Source organism: Meriones unguiculatus, chromosome 5, assembly GCF_030254825.1.
Source record: "Meriones unguiculatus strain TT.TT164.6M chromosome 5, Bangor_MerUng_6.1, whole genome shotgun sequence".
NCBI classification, from domain to species: domain Eukaryota; kingdom Metazoa; phylum Chordata; class Mammalia; order Rodentia; family Muridae; genus Meriones; species Meriones unguiculatus.
The window spans coordinates 133,928,566-133,944,974 of NC_083353.1; the positions used below are offsets into that span (position 1 = coordinate 133,928,566).

At 38.8% G+C, this 16,409-nt stretch overlaps 1 protein-coding gene across 6 annotated transcripts in view; it reads left to right on the forward strand.

Moving 5' to 3' along the window:
* Bicd1 (BICD cargo adaptor 1) overlaps positions 1-16,409 on the forward strand; it is a 182,225-nt gene continuing 165,816 nt past the window's right edge. For 5 of the 6 annotated variants that reach the window (XM_060384556.1, XM_060384558.1, XM_060384559.1 and 2 more), the window contains exon 1: positions 205-602. In XM_060384556.1, the coding sequence (XP_060240539.1) occupies positions 390-602 (213 nt within the window). In that variant the 5' untranslated portion in view covers positions 205-389. Of the gene's footprint in view, positions 603-16,409 lie in introns of all 6 variants that reach the window. The other variant, XM_060384557.1, reaches the window with a different exon arrangement.

Below are 16,409 nucleotides of genomic sequence, written 5' to 3' on the forward strand. Positions count from 1 at the left end.
TCCGCATCCCTGTGTACTGGCTGCCGCAGGGCCCGGCGAGCAGGTGGAGTTCACCCTCCCGCGGAGCACTGGGCGGTGGACCGCAGTGACGCGGCCGGAGACATGGCGGCCACGCGCCTCTGAGGCCGCAGAGCCGGAGCCTCTGGCTGCGGGAGCTGCGCTACCATGCAGCTTCGTTGCTGAATGCCGGGGCGCGTGGCCCCGCGGATCCTGGCTGCGGTCATCACCCTGCAGTCTCCATGCTGTATTCCTCCCCACTGCTTCCGGCCGTGTAGCAGCCGGGCCTCAGGGCACTCCGCCTATTCATCAGGCACTTTTCCTTTTCGTTTTTACCTTCATCCCTATTTGCTTTTCCCCTTCTGCTTTGCATCTATCTCTGCCACCCCGCTATGGCCGCAGAAGAGGTGCTGCAGACCGTAGACCACTATAAGACTGAAATAGAGAGACTGACCAAGGAGCTCACAGAAACGACCCACGAGAAGATCCAGGCTGCCGAGTACGGGCTGGTGGTGCTGGAGGAGAAACTGACTCTCAAGCAACAGTATGATGATCTGGAGGCCGAGTATGACAGCCTCAAACAAGAGCTGGAGCAGCTCAAAGAGGTGAGCTGCCTGTCTCCCATTCCCCTCTCCCGGTCTGGCATTTCTTACACCAGTCATCACTGTAGAGAAGTCTGAAGGGATACGGCCAGAAGGAATTCATCTTAGAGCCCTTTGTTGATAAGAGAATATTGAAAGAGTCCATTGTTTTCACCAATAGAAAAATTGCCCAAGAAATGAAACCATAAGCTGGAACTTGAAGCTCTATCCTGTGGGGGAGGGAAAGTCTTAAGAGTCTTCAGGTAGCAGTGCTGGCAGGTGACATTGAACTGGGCTAAAATGTATAAATCAAACTTCTCAACCTGCTGTTATTTCAGACCCAGGTATCAATGACCATTGCGTAATCCGTCCATTTGATGACGAGGTTTGTGCCTGAGGACCTACAATTTCAGGATGGTAGAATTTGGTACCTCAGCTGTCTGCTGAGTAATTGCTCCTTGGTGAAATAGGGAGCTCACCAGTCCCGTTTGACGTCGGCTTTAGATCTTGTCATAAGGCTGCAGGAGCAAAACAACTTTGATAGGTGGTTTTGCTGCCCTTAATTTCACCTCTGAGAAGGCTGGGCTATGTTTCTGTCTTGTAGAAGGCACCCTGAGACTGAGGAAAATTAACCTCGCCTTTATACGGTGAGGGGTATATGTAAGATATATGGGTGTCCGCGCCTTCTCTGACAAACATGGCCCTTCAACTTGAAATGACTGGATTTTATAACGCCGGAATAGCACCAATGTTCTGTGAATAAAATCTTCCTATTTTTCTTTCCTTTGAAGACTAATGTACTGAAAGAAAATAGTGAATGTGCATTTATGTCCAGGCAAACATTCATAGGAATCATACTATTTAAGGCACTGGGAGTAGCAAGAATCAAGTATAAATGCTAGTGTACATACACACTGCTTTTCTATGTGACGTCTTTATTTTTAGGTGCATACAAACATTTTAAGTTTTAGGTATATCACACATACATAAACAGAAATATTTTTCTTATAATCTAAGTTTATTTTAGGGAAAGGGAAGGCTCTGTCTTGTGTTGTTACAATTAAAAAAAACATGAGTTATGACATTCTAATCAGCCTTTCTTCTGATTCATAATACAGATTTATGCCTTCAATTTTGCTACTTTTATTCAGATGCTTAAATACCAAAAATGTATGTGAATAGATATGGTTGAAAACCATAGATAGAAGTATAATTTTTGCATAACTGGCTATAAATTTTAGTTCATGCTTTTCTTGCCGTATTCATATTTGGTTTTAATGGCATCTGGATTTACTTGTATTTTCTAAATTAATTTTTTTTCCTTAGGCTGACATGTCTAAATGTAGTGGTGCTAGACCTGGTGAAGTAAGGAAACAGATGATTGTTGTAATTCTCAGAGATATTTTTATGATGTCTTCATTTATCGACTGTGCTTTGCCAAGGTGGAGAAATGCAAACCAATGTTAAGTCATCACTTTCTTGATAAAAAAAAAGGTAGACTTGTTTGATGTTGTAAAATATGACTGTTAATAGACTTTCCTTCTTGGGTTAAACACTTCTAGGGATATTTCTGTGTTGTTGTACTTGCTCACCACCATAAACCTTAATACAGCAGTCTTTTGTCATTAGTAGACAATGAATTCTTAATGTCTTTTATTTGTTTGAAGTTGATAGATAAAATTGTATGTATTTATTATGTATAGTGTTATGTTTTGCAGTATATATATGGTATGTCTTAATTGAGCTAATACATTTCTTCACATAATTATCTTTTTTTGTGATAACCCAACATTCATTCTGTATTTTTAAAGAGTTAATATATTGGCATTATAGTCATCATACTGCATGGTGAATTTCCTAAACTTAATTCTTCTTATCTAGCTGTAATAATGAATCTTTTCATCAATATCTTTCTCTTTTAAGCAATCAACATTTCTAATAACTACTATTTACTTCTCTGATCCTTATATGAATGCAATAATGAAATATTTGTTTTTCTGTGCCTGGCTTATTTCATTTAATATCATATAAAGTCTTTAACACAGAGCTTAGCTCATAGCAGGTATAAAAATAAACATTTTATAAAAGTTAATTTGTACTAGAAGTTACACCTTTATCAAGTGTTCAGGAGTGTCAGAGAAAGATGAGAAAATTGGAGAGTATAGGAAGTGACCACTCATATTAGTCTCATCGACAGTAAAGATAAAATGGGGAAATATTTATAAGAATGATGAAAGAAGTTTCTTAACACAGAATAATTCTAATACCAATTGTATTTTAAAAATTAAAAAATTAAGCATTTTTGTTCTATATAGCAAGAAAAATTATTAGGATTTTTTCTTTTTATCAAATAACACTTGTTATATATATTTTGATTTACATTTAGCATAAAGAAAACTCAAATTAAGATTCTTAGTAAACAGGATTATAACTATACAAAAGTATATTTTAAGGTAGTAAAATAATTGTTATTATTTGATGATACTTGTTTCTGTCTTTTAAACATGTTTTATTTTAGTTGAGATTATTATTTAAATGAACTGAGTCATTCTCAAATACAAAATAGTTGTGCAAAACAGGTATTCTAATGATGATGTCATATAGAAGCCATTTAGTGTGTGTGTGTGTGTGTGTGTGTGTGTGTGTGTGTGTAGGTCAGAGGACATTCAAATATTATTCCTTAGTCAACTTGTTTTTTGAGATAGAATCTCTCACTGGTCTGAACCCTGCCAAGTATGTCAGGTTGGAGTGAAACCTAGGTACCCACCTGTACCCAGCTCCCCATGCTGAGGTCACAGGTGTGCACCACCATGCCACGCTTTTTAAAACATCAAGCATACGTCCTAATGCTTGTACAGTAGATATTTTACCAACTAAGCTATTTCCCAGCCTTGGAAGTCATTGCTTTAAAACATTTTGGGGGGAAGGGCAAGATGGCTCAAAGGGTTAGGGTTTTTGTTGCCAAGCTTGATGAACCTGAGTTCTATTACTCTCCCCTCACTCTATTTCTGCATAGTGGAGAAAAAGCCCACGCTTACAAGTTGTCTACACACACACACACACACACACGCACACACATACACATGCACGCACACACACACACACACGCACACACACACGCACACACACACGCACACACACACGCACACACACACACACACACACACACACACACGCACACACGGTGCAATCAAAGTTCTCACAGCAACAGAAAGTAAAGTAGGCCAGCAACATAGTAAGTTTTCTTTTATGTGCTGTCTCTCTATCATTACTCCTCTGGTAAATATTCTTTTGTACTTACTTTAAAATGTCTTTGAACATATGAATCTATCTGTAGGATTTTGGTTTTATTTTTGTTTTTATAAAATCAAGTGTGAAGAATATGGTACTAATTAGGAAAAATGGATACGGTGGCTCGAGTTCTGTCCCTGCAGTTTGGAAGACAGCGAGAGGAAAAAATTGTAGTTGTGTATGGAAGAGACAGAGGAGGTTTGTTTTGATGACCCCATAGCAGCCTTGCGTGTTGGTATCAAGGGAAAAGATGGATGGTTTTGTAGGTGTATTGTTGGTGATTATTTTGCTTCCTTGTCTCATTGACTGGTGAATATGTGATCAGCATAATGCCTGGCTGGTTTCCACAGCTAGAGGAGCCAGTCCTGCAGTGCGACCACATCCTGCCCACTCTAGACCTTGGTGTGAAGCCAGGATGATTCAGGCAGTTGGACATTAGTGCATTACCTCTTATTTCTTCTTTGACTTGAGTTTTGAGGTAGACATCTAGAATCTTACAAGCACTTCAGGTCTTGTGCAGCATCTCATAGGAGAGGGAGAAAAGAGTAAAAAACATGAATGTATTAGCAAGTATCTTAATCATGGAGGGGAAAGAAAAAACTGACTATTGGGACTTTTTCTCCTGGGATTTAATTACTTTGTCTATAAAATCCAGTGATTTAAAAATCTCAAAATATTTGTTGTGTAATATATCTAACTCACTGTGCTTTAGAGCCACCCAATTTGCTTATTTATCTACCTATCATTTCCTTTTCAAATTCCTTCTACTTGTTCCTAAATATAAAATAAATTTTCTTTGTTGAATTAACTCTCACCCAGCCTTCATGAATTTGCCCTCAACTGTTTTCTGTATTTTCTTCCTGTTCATTTCAGTTCTGTTCATTCAGTTCTAGCCATAGTAGTTCATATTTGATCACGTGTACCCTTTCTTTCATCATTTTTTCCTTAAGTAATTAATAGTTCTCATATGAACACCTGGCCCATACACATTTTCCCTTGAACTTATTACTTTTCTAATCTTCCCTATTTTATTCTAGAACTGATTCATGGAGTTTATTATTGAAATACTTGTATCTGGATAAATAGAAGGTGGGGAGGGAGAGAGAGAATGAATATGGATATGATTATGAAGTGAGATTATACTCCAGAATCACTATAAAAAGCTTTTGACTTACTCTTTAGATTATTTTTTTTAAGTTGACAAAGATTCTTAATGTTGGAGGGTTAGGATTTCACCTTTTTATTTTTGTGTGTGAGTGTTTGCCTGGATGAATCCATGTGTATGCCTAGTGCCCGGGGAAGTCAGAAGTGAAAGATGCTATCAGATCCCCTGGAACTGGTGGCTGTGAGCCACCAAGTGGATGCTGGGAATTGAACTTGGGTCCTCTGCAAGAGCAACAAGTGCTCTTACTCACTAAACCCCCAGATTAGGTGGTTTAGTGATCTAGTGATCATAACTATAAAAGTGTAATTTTTCTTAAAATTTAAAAATAACAGAACGAAAAAATTTTCTTAAGTGGATCTTCAGGTATTCTACATTAATCACTGTAGTTATTTATGATCTTAGTTTTATAATCAAGATGTTTTCCTTGCAACAAAAGAAAATAATTTATCTTTACAAATTACATTAAAGTGCTTTCAATAATATACGCAACTTATAAAAGAAAGCATTTAGTTGGGGATTTATTTATAGTTTCAGAATGTTAGTTTATGATCATCTATGGTGGAGAGCATGGTGGGTGGCAGGAGGGCAGGCACCCACTTGAGCATTTGACTAAGAGCTTACATGCTAATCCACAGGCAGTAAGGAGGAAGGAAGAAAAGGTAAGAGGGAGAAAAGGAGGGAGGGAGAGAGACAGAGACAGAAAGAGAGACAGAGAGACACTGGGCCTGGGCTGGGCTTTTGAAACTTCAAATCCCCCCTGCCAGTGACACACCTTCTTCAACAAGGCCACACATCCTAATCCTTCCAAAAAAGTTCTACCAATTGGGATGAAGCATTCAAACATATTAGCCAATGAAGGTCATTCTCATTCAAACCACAAAAAGGCTTCAAAACTATATTTACGTTTTTAGAGAATGTTAAGGTATTTCAGAAAAACACGATGAAAGCAAAAGCAAATCTAGACAAATATTTCAGTCATTATCAACCAATTTCAAATTTAAAAAAATGTGATACAGAAATTTGAGAAATGTGTATAAAATAAATGTTGTGATTAAATAGATTATAAAGTATAAAAATAAATGAATGATTGTTCATTCATTCCTGTGATAACATTATATTCAATGTCTCTACTGTATGAAAGTTATAGATTTGTGTGTTGAAGATACAGCAAGGAACAGAAAGAGCTTGTATTCTGTGTAGGAAGAAAGGCAATAATAAAAATGGACAAGTAAAATAGATATGTTAAATGGCCCTTAATGTTGTGGAGAAAAAACAAAACAAAACAAGAAGATGGCATGTATAGTGGAGCCGAGGGCAATTGCTGCTTGTTAGCATTTGTGCTGTTGTAGTGGCCAGTGGATTAAAAAAACGAAGTGAAGAGAGAGAGAGATGGGGCTGGGGAGATGATCACGGACAGATGGTAAAGGCCCTTTCAGTCAGTCCTTACTAGCTAATGCTTGAGCATAGCTGATTATAAGGACACTGGCCACAGGAAGGCTTTGTTTGTGATGGCGGATCTGGTGACACCATGAAAAGGTCTCCCCCTACCAAGGAGTCTGGAGGTAGCTGTTACTCTAATTCCTTTTGTGTATTTAAGGGTTTTCTTGAACATCAGGGGCTGTAAATTACATAGGAGCTATGCCTCACTCTTGTGATGTTATATTAGGACATTTATGAATTTTGCATTACTTTTCTGTGCTATGTAAATGTGAACATTTTTATAATGTGAAACTAACTTCTGTGGCTGTGGGTATAGGACAGTAGCAGTGCTTGCCTAGCTAAGATCCTGGGTTCTATTCTCAGAATAGCAAGAATCAAACTAAACTAAAACAAAGAAGTCAAAGCAAGTCTGCTGCAAAAATGCAACTTGACATAGGAAAAAGCAACTAGAGATGATGGTTACTTGAAGATTAAAGGAATCTTAATCTTAAATAAGAAACATTATTCTAGATATTTATTCATTTCACACATGATGACTAACAATATTATAGACACTGTTAGGTACTGCAGGTACATTAGTTGTTGTCTTTCTTTCTTTCTTTCTTTCTTTCTTTCTTTCTTTCTTTCTTTCTTTCTTTCTTTCTTTCTTTCTTTCTTTCTCTATCTATTTATTTAATGTGTATGAGTATTTTGTCTCCATGCATGTTTGTGTACCACATGCACGTCTGATGCCTACAGAGGCCAGAGGAGGACACTGGATTCTCTGGAACTGGAGTTTTAGATGGTCTTGAACTGCCATGCATGCACTGAAAATTGAACCTCCTTCCTATTGAAGAGCAGCCAGTGATCCTAGCTGCTGAGTAGTCTATCCAGTCCCCCTGGAGAGTTGATTTTTGACTGAGGAGGAGTTCATTTCTAGTCTCCACTTGGAGGTTGATGTACCATTTGTATTGTTATGTATTCTTTACACATAGTGTTGGGTTTCATAAACATAACATTATAAAAGTATATCAAGAATTTTTATCATATTCACCCATCCTTTATCCCTTTGCCCATTCTGTCCCCTGCCCACTCACACATTAGCTTCCTTCCTGTGGATACCATTCTGCATTTCTATATGGGGTATTATGTGCATGGTTTTAAGTATTTGTAATAAATCTAGAATTGACAAAGAGAAAAAAAAGTAACAAAAGAATAGGCAATAAATGATTTTGTATAGGGATATGTGCTAAAAACAAAGCAAAGCAGGGTACGAAATAATAAACAGTAGGAACTGGTGGAGGAGGTAACATTAGAAATGAGAGTCAGGCAAAGCCTTTTTGAGAAGATGATAGTTAAGCTGAGTCCCAGGTGATGACAATTAACAAGCCAGAAAGAGATTGTCTGTGGCTGAAAGTACCAGCAAATATAGACATCATTTGTTTCGAACAAGCTTTGCATTTGTGAAAATAGCACAGCTTTACTGGTATTTGAGCTTTATTGGTATTTGAGTGACCTTGTGTCGTATAGAACTGAACTGTGCATCCTGCTTCTTTGTGGGATGATTCAGATCCTGGTCCTCCCCACTAACAGCCAGTGGAGGCACCTTTCCCAAGTCAGTGTGATAATAAAACACTGTCACATATTCTAGACAATTTTTTTTCTGTTCTTCTATGGGGGACGTTCATTAACAACCTCAGAAGACTTCAGGTAGAGTAGAATGGGTGGATATGGGAGGAAATGATAGTTAGACTGGAACTATGTTTTTGAGCCCTAAGAAGAATTTTTTTTTTTTCTCCAACCAAGGACCATTCATGGAGATAACCTAGAACCCCTTCTCAGATGTAGCCCATGGCAGCTCAGTATCCAAGTGGATTCTCTAGTAATGGGAACAGGGACTGTCTCTATTATGAACTCAGTGGCTGGCTCTTTGATCACCTACCCCTGGCAAGGAGCAGCTTTGCCAGGCCACAGAGGAAGACAGTGCAGCCTGTCCTGAAGAAACCTGATAGGCTAGGGTCAGATGGAAGGGGAGGAGGACCTCCCCTATCAGTGGACTTGGAGAGGGGCTTGCAAGGAGATGAAGGAAGGAGGTTGAGATTGGGAGGAAATGAGGGAAGGGGCTACAGCTGGGATAAAAAGTGAATAAACTGTAGTTAATATAAAAATAAAAATTAAAAAAAAATTTCAGTTTATTTACTTTATATGCCAAGGGTGCACCCTCCCTCCTCTCGTCCCAGTTCCCCCCTCCTTTCCTTTTCCCCTCTCCCTTTCTCCTGAGAAAAGGGGAGCCTCCCACCCCAAATAAACTCTCCCCAGCATATCAAGTCACATCAAGATTGAGCATATCCTCATCCCTGGGGTAATGTTCTGGGACAAATTAAGAAATAACGATTTGGCATATGACAGATCTTCTATATGAAAGTGGTTAATTAGGTGGAGATGGAGGGAGGGAGAAAAGGGAGAGAAGGGTGTGATGGGGGAAAGAAAGAGAGAGGGAATGAGAGAGAAGGGGTGCCCCAATAGAGAAAGGGGAGAAGGCCAAGAGGCCAAGACAGGAGAGGCCAGGAGCAAGAGAGACCAAGAAAGAAAGGACCAAGAGAGACCACATGGCCGCCTGGTCCCTTTAAGGGGCAAGGTAACCATGCCTTCCAGGTATAGCCACCTGGCCTGCAACACATGATGACATCATAAGTTGCTAGGCAACCCAGAAGCAGGTTTGGTTCCAAAATCCTAATATCTGGAGGCCAGGCAAGGTAGCCCTGCCAGGAGAAGTGACCCAAAAGCAGGCAATAGAGTCCATGTTAGACTCCACTCGCCAGTCGACCCACATTACGACCAAGCCACCCATTGTCTACTTGTGTGCAGGGTGCCTAGGTCCAGACCACACATGCTCCTTAGTTGGTGTCTCAGGCTCTGTAAATCCCCATGGGACTGGGTTAGTTGTCTCTGTTGGTCTTCTTGTGTGGTTTCTGTCCCCTTCAGGACCCTCCATCTTTTCCCTACAGTTCCACAGGACCGCTGAAGTTCTACCCCATGCTTGGCTGCAAGTTCCAGCATCTGTCTGGATCCGCTGCTGGGTGGAGCCTCTCGGAGGACAGTCATGTTAGTCTCCTGTTTTCGAGCATAGCAGAGCATCATAAATAATGTCAGGGCTGGCTCTCTACTGTGGGGTGGGTCTCAGGTTGGACTAATTTTTGATTGGAATTTCCCCCAATCTTTGTTCTCTTTATCCCTGCACTTCTTGTAGGCAGGGTAATTTTTGCATCAAAGATTTTGTCGTTGGGTCGTTGTTTCCCTCCTTCCACTAGTCCTGCTTGGCTAGGAGGTGGTCACTTCAGTCTTCATGTCCCTCTTCCCCCACCATCCCTGTTAGGAGTCTCAGCTAGAGTCCTTCTAGGAGCCTACCCTGTTGCAGGCCTCCAGCTTGACAAAGAGATGCTCTCCCACCTCAGTTTCCCTTCTTGTTCCAAGCCCTCTCACCTCTCTCTCCCACATCTGACCCCCATCCTTGTTTCCCTCCCCATTCCATCCCCTGCTCAGTTACCTCTCTTCATCTGATTCTGTTGTCTATTCTATTTCCCCTTCTGAGTGACATTCCCCAACCATCCCTTGGGCTTCTTTGGGTCTGTGGATTGTAGTATGGTTATCCTGTTCTATAGGTCTAATATCCACTTATAAGTGAGTGCATGACATGTGCGTCTTTCTGGGTCTGGGTTACCTCACTCAAGATGATCTTTTCTAGTTCCATCCATTTGCCTGCAAATTTCATGATTTGCTTGTTTTTAATAGCTGAGTAGTATTCCATTGTGTAAATGTACCACAATTTCTTTATTCATTCTTTGATTGAGGGACATCTATGTTGTTTCCAGTTTCTGGCTATTATGAACAAAGACAGGGTCATACTATGTATTTAAGACAGGGTCATACTATGTAGCCTCAACTGGCTTAGAACTTTTTATGTAGTCAGGCCTGATTTGAACTTACAGAGATCAAATTCTCTTTGTTTCCCCAGTGCTGAGATTAAAGGTGTATACCACCATGCCACTGCAAGAAATCTGAATTTTATTTTAAGTAGAGTGGAAAGCTTTGTAGACTGTGACAGAATAATTCAAGGTTCCTACTGTTGGAGCAGTTCAGGTAAGAGATGCTGATTTAGATTTGGAGGATCTATATCTGGGATGAGAAATGGCTGATTCAAGAGGATTTGCAAAAAAGATGGCTCCTTGGTGTTTTTATAAAGCACTAAGAAGAAAGTAATCATATAACAAAGAAATATAAACACTAAGGAATAAGGGGCCCGGTAGTTGGCTCAGTGGTTAAGAGTATTGGCTCCTTTTCCAGAGGATTGCTAGTATTCACATGGTGGTTCCCAACTGTCTGTAACTCCAGTTCCAGGTGCACAAGGCATATGGTATGTAGATGTACATGCAGACAAAACACCCGTAAATACACAAAATATGCATAAAATGGAATAATAATTTTTTAAATGAAGGAATAAAACATCTCAGTTCAGTTTAGAAAATGAATGTTTATTTGAATTTGAAATTTTTTATACTTTGTTTTTAGAAGAAATTGAAAAATGAGTCTGCCAAAGCACATAATTTAAAAAAGGATTTCTATCATTTGGATAGAAAAATAAGTATCCACCTGTACAAGACTGGACCTATCAACATTTCATTATGGACAGAAGAGGAGCTCATAAGTCCCAACCCATGTTTGAGTATCAATAGACTGTTAATGGATACTGAGATAGTGGAAATCCTATTTCTCAGTGGCGTAGTCACAGGTAAATTGCTTTTGCTCCAGTAAATAATCTCCTACCCATGATAATATAAGCAAAGCATTTACACACACACACACACAGATGAAAACAGGAAAGTCAGGAGACTTGTTGGGAAAAAGTTTTTTTTGTTGTTAAAAGCAAATGATTGAATGCTTTGAGATAAGTCACAATTATAAATATGAAAAATCACTTCACAATTTTCTTTGTAATGCATAATATTGTTTTAGCATTTTAAAGTAAAAAATAGACACATTATCTAACCAATAAAATAAAACATTTTGAAGTTAATTATAAAACAACTGAGCAAACGTTATTATATTCAGTAACAGGTTGTAATTACATATTATTTTAAGTAGCAATATAAAATGAAGTTTATACACATGTTATAAATTAAATGCTAATATTAATAGTTTATTGCTAAAAACCTGCATTTAAGAACCTATAGTAAGGCCTTATTATGTATCGAACACTTACATAACCATTTCAAGTAAAATCTATCTAGTCATTATATCCATTGTATTAGGTAAGTTCTATTATGTATTACATAATGGAAATGAGGAAGTTGAAAATCTAAGTACTTAAATAGTCTGTAGAGATTAAAACTAATCCAAGTGCATCAGAAGAATTAACAATGTAGAGAAAATTTAGAGAACAATCTTCAGGTAAGTAAAAATCTTTATTATTATTACTTATTACAATTTATTCACTTTGTGTCCCAGCTGTCGCTCCCTCCCTTGTCTTCTCTCAATTCCACCTTCCCTCCCTCTTCTCCCTCTATGCCCTTTCCCTAGTCCACTGATAGCAGAGGTCCTCCTCCCCTTCTATTTGACCCTAGCTTATCAGGTCTCATCAGGACTGGTTGCATTATCTTCCTCTGTGGCCTGAGAAGGCTGCACCCCCTAGGGAGAGGTGATCAGAGAGCCTGCCAATGAATTCATGCCAGAGCCAGCCCCTGGTCCCTTTACTAGGGAACCCACTTGAAGACTGAGCAGCTTACAGGCTTCCTCTTCATGCATAGGTTGGGGTATCAGTCTCTGCAGGGCCCCCAGGGCCCAGTTTTTTTTTTTTTTTTTTCTCTATTGGTCTCCTTTTGGAGCTCTTGTCCCCTCCAGGTCTTTACATCCCTACCAGCAATGGAGAAGTGTTCCCCTTTCTCCACATCCTCTCCAGCTTATATTGTCACTTGAGATTTTGTTCTTAGCCATTCTGATGGGTGTAAGGTGAAATCTCAAGGTTGTTTTGATTTGAATTTCCCTGATGACTAAGGATATTGCGCATTTCTTTAAGTGTTTCTCTGCGATTTGATATTCCTCTATCGAGAATTCTCCGGCTGGAGAGATGGCTCAGCCATTAAGAACTAGGCTCACAACCAAAAATATAAGAGAATTCTCCATTTAGCTCTGTGCCCCATTTTTTAATTGGATTACTTTGTTGATGTTTAGCTTCTTAAGTTCTTTATATATTGTGGATATTAGCCCTCTGTCAGATATAGGATTGGTGAAGATCCTTTCCCAATTTGTAGGCTGCTGTTTTGTTCTGATGACAGTGTAAGTCAAAATCTTTTTAAACACTGAAACTACCCATAAGTAAAATGAGAGAGGGGGATGGAGAGATGGCTCAGAGGGTTAAGAGCACTGGCTGATCTTCCAAAGGTCCTGAGTTCAATTCCCAGCAGCCACATGGTGGCTCACAACCATCTATAATGTGATCTGGTGCCCTCTTCTGCTGTGCAAGCATGCATGCAGGCAGGCAGATTACTCTGTAAATAATAAATAAATAAGTCTTTTAAAAAATGTATAAAGAGCCAAATCTGATAACCTGGAAATTATACTTCATACCACATTGAAAACAAAACAAACATTCAAATAAAAAGCATGACCAGTGTTTAAATGCTAGCCCTACAAGAAGAAAATATTTACATTGGTATTTGTCTCTATACTATATGCCCTTTTCATAGTTATTAGCTTATTAACCTAATTTTAGACTGTAATTTTAGAACAATTGTGGCCTTTTATGTTTTTTTTTCTTTGCCAGATATATTTCTCAGGTACGCGTGGACATTTTATGAGGGGAAGGACCTTTGATTTAGGGTTCCAGTGTTCTGATTAGGCAACCTCCAGCAAAGTGCTGTGTTTCTGACATTAGACTCTTGTTGTGTATAGTCCAGGGAAAAAAGTGTTTTGATGGAGGGGAAAAAGATAAGACAGGATAATGGAGGGGAGAATATGATCAAAGTTCATTTTATATAAATGTGAAAACAGTTAAAAAAGAGAAAGCACTATTCTATAGCTGTAATGTTCTCTGGTATAATTTGATGACTACATTTCATAAGGTACATTGAATATAAAGCAATATTTTTTGTTCTATTACAAAGCTGAAGTGTTGTCATTTTTTTTCTATAAAGCAAAGCAAACTAACCAGATATATTATTCTAACATTCTCTGAAAATAGTCCCATTGTGATACTAAAATAGATGTCAGGATTTTATAAGACAAAGGGTTATTACTTATAATATGAGATGTGTATACTCCAGATTAGGAACATACTGACTAGGACGTAAATATATTCTGACCCTAAAGTTAAACAGGAGACTAATAAAAACACTTTAAAGCTGGGTATGGTGGTACATGCCTTTAATTCCAGCACTAGGGAGGCAAAGGTAGGTGGAGCTCAATGAGTTCAAGGTCAGGCTGATCTACTTAGTGAGTTACAGGATAGCCAGGGCTATGTAGAGAGACATTGTCACAAACAAAACAAAACAAACAAAACAGCAATAAAAGAACATGTTACTTCTTTCCTTTGGTAAGATTTTAATGCATTGCTTGGTAGTCTTTATAGGCTAAGGAGACAGGCATGTTGGGCTGGGTAAGAACTTGATGTGGTATTTGTTTTCACTAGCAGAAACTGTCGAGAATGCATTATAAATGTCAGTTTATTGCTCCTGGAATAGTATGTCTGGTGTCCTGATCTTGGGACCAATGGCTTGGAGATATAAGGATAGAGGACTAAATCTGAAGAAAGGCCAACCATAGACACTTAAGAGCACAGTGAGTTAGCAGCCACATGACCAGAGCATTCTCTGTTGGCTCATTACAACACTGAAACAGAAGCTAAAATGCTACTTGTTAGAGAGTGAAGGAAGTGAGTCAGAAACTTGATGGATTTTTGGATCAGATGATTTCTAAGTTATTTTCAGCACTATGACTGTCATTAAGTGTGTCTGTTTCCTCTATCACTTAGAATAAAGTTCTGATAACAACATGTGCATCAATTTTGTGATTTGCTTTGCAGTGACAAACTGTTAGATTTTACAAGTAAAATGCCACAGTGAAATGGACACTCCAGCAAGCTTCAAATCAGAGATTGCAGACTGGTGTCTCAGGACCAGAATTTATCCCAGTGATTGAGAAACATATGATTTGAATTAGGGAGTTTCCTTCTTGAACACAGAGTCATATAAAAATCTCGATTTTGGGCCTTTTTCAAAAAAGTGGGAAGATTTCACAAAGCCCTGGGACCACATATTTGCATGAAATCAGATTGCTGGAGCTGAGTGAGTTTTCTTTTGGACAATGTGTGACTCTAATGTGAACATCCGTCAAACTATCTCATCCTTATTGTTTTACTCACTGTCTATTCTTCTCCCCTGATTACATAATCTGCCACTTCCCTGCTGGCATTTGGGGTTTCTTTTCCTTCTGTACTCCTTCTCTTTTGCTTCTCCCCCAACTCCTTCTCCTGCTTCTCATCCTCCTCTCTTTTTCTTCTCTGGTAGTCCTGGGGATTGAATTCAAGGGCCTCACATATGCTAGACAATGCTTTATTGATAAGCTGTGTTTTCAGCCCACCTAACACTGAGTTTTGATGCTGATAGTCTTTTGACATTCTAGGAAAGAAAAATAAAGAACAATGAAAGAGGAAAATGGGAAAGGAGAGTCATTGAAGATGAAAGTGCTATGCAAAGAGCTCTGTATAAAGTCAGGGCCCAAACTTCATTCTCAGTTCTATTTATTGTATCTTGAGGTTCTATTATTTTATGTACTATATAGAACAATAAAAGGCCACTATTTAATTTTGAATGAGTAAATATAAAATCTAAGTTCCTATTCAGTGTTGTTTAGGAAGTATACTAGTTACCTTTCAATTGCTGTGACAAAAGCCACTTGAAGTAGTGTTTGGTTTTTTGGCTCATAGTTTGAGGGTGTACAGTCCACCGTGATAGGAAAGGTTTGGTGGTGGGAGTGTGAGGACGTCAGTCACTTTGCATCTGCAGCTCCAAACCAGAGAAAAGTGAGTGTGGTGCTCACTTCACCTTCTCTTTTTTCCCTGTGTTTATTACAGTCAGATTCCACAGCCCACAGGACGGTGGTAATATATTTAGGGTGGGTACACTGTCTTCAGCTAAACTTCTTTGGAAACACTGTTACAGGTATGCCCAGAGATGTGTCTCCTAGGTGACTACAAAGCCAGTCAAGTTGATATGAATATTAAGTGTCACAGGAGGTGACCTTCTGTGGTCTCCTGGGAACCTAAGGCAACTATAATGTCCCACTATTCTGTGATTGCTGAATTTTATGTTTTTCTTGTCCTATTCAATTTTGCATTATTAACTACAAGCATAACATCCTGGTTTATGAATGACTTGCCAGAGGAAGAGAGAAAATGAAGATGTCCAGGCATTCTTGTCTTCTCTTTTCACAGCTCCTCAGTCCCCTAATATGACCTTTTAAAAAGGATATCTATCTATGTCACTTTTGTGCCAGGAGGTAGTTTTTTTTTGCTAAGTATATCCCAGTTCTTTAGGAACTTTTAATTAGCTTTGTTTACATCTCCAGAAATAGCTATTAGTACCTGGAGCTAAAACATTGCATTCACATACTTTTGTGTTTTAAAGTTAGTATTGTGAATGCTTGCTTATTTATTTATGCTTTTTTGAGACAGGGTTTTTCTGTGTAGCCCTGGCTGTCCTAGAACTCACTCTGTAGACCAGCCTGGCCTCAATCTTAGAGATCCACCTGTCTCTGCCTCCCAAGTGCTGTGATTAAAGGTACCAACACTGCTTAGATATTTTTATATTATAAGTTACTACACTTAGTTATTTCTTGTCACAATTATTACTCAGAACATAGTTTTTCAAGAAGAAAAAAAAGACAATGGATAGAATAGCTGT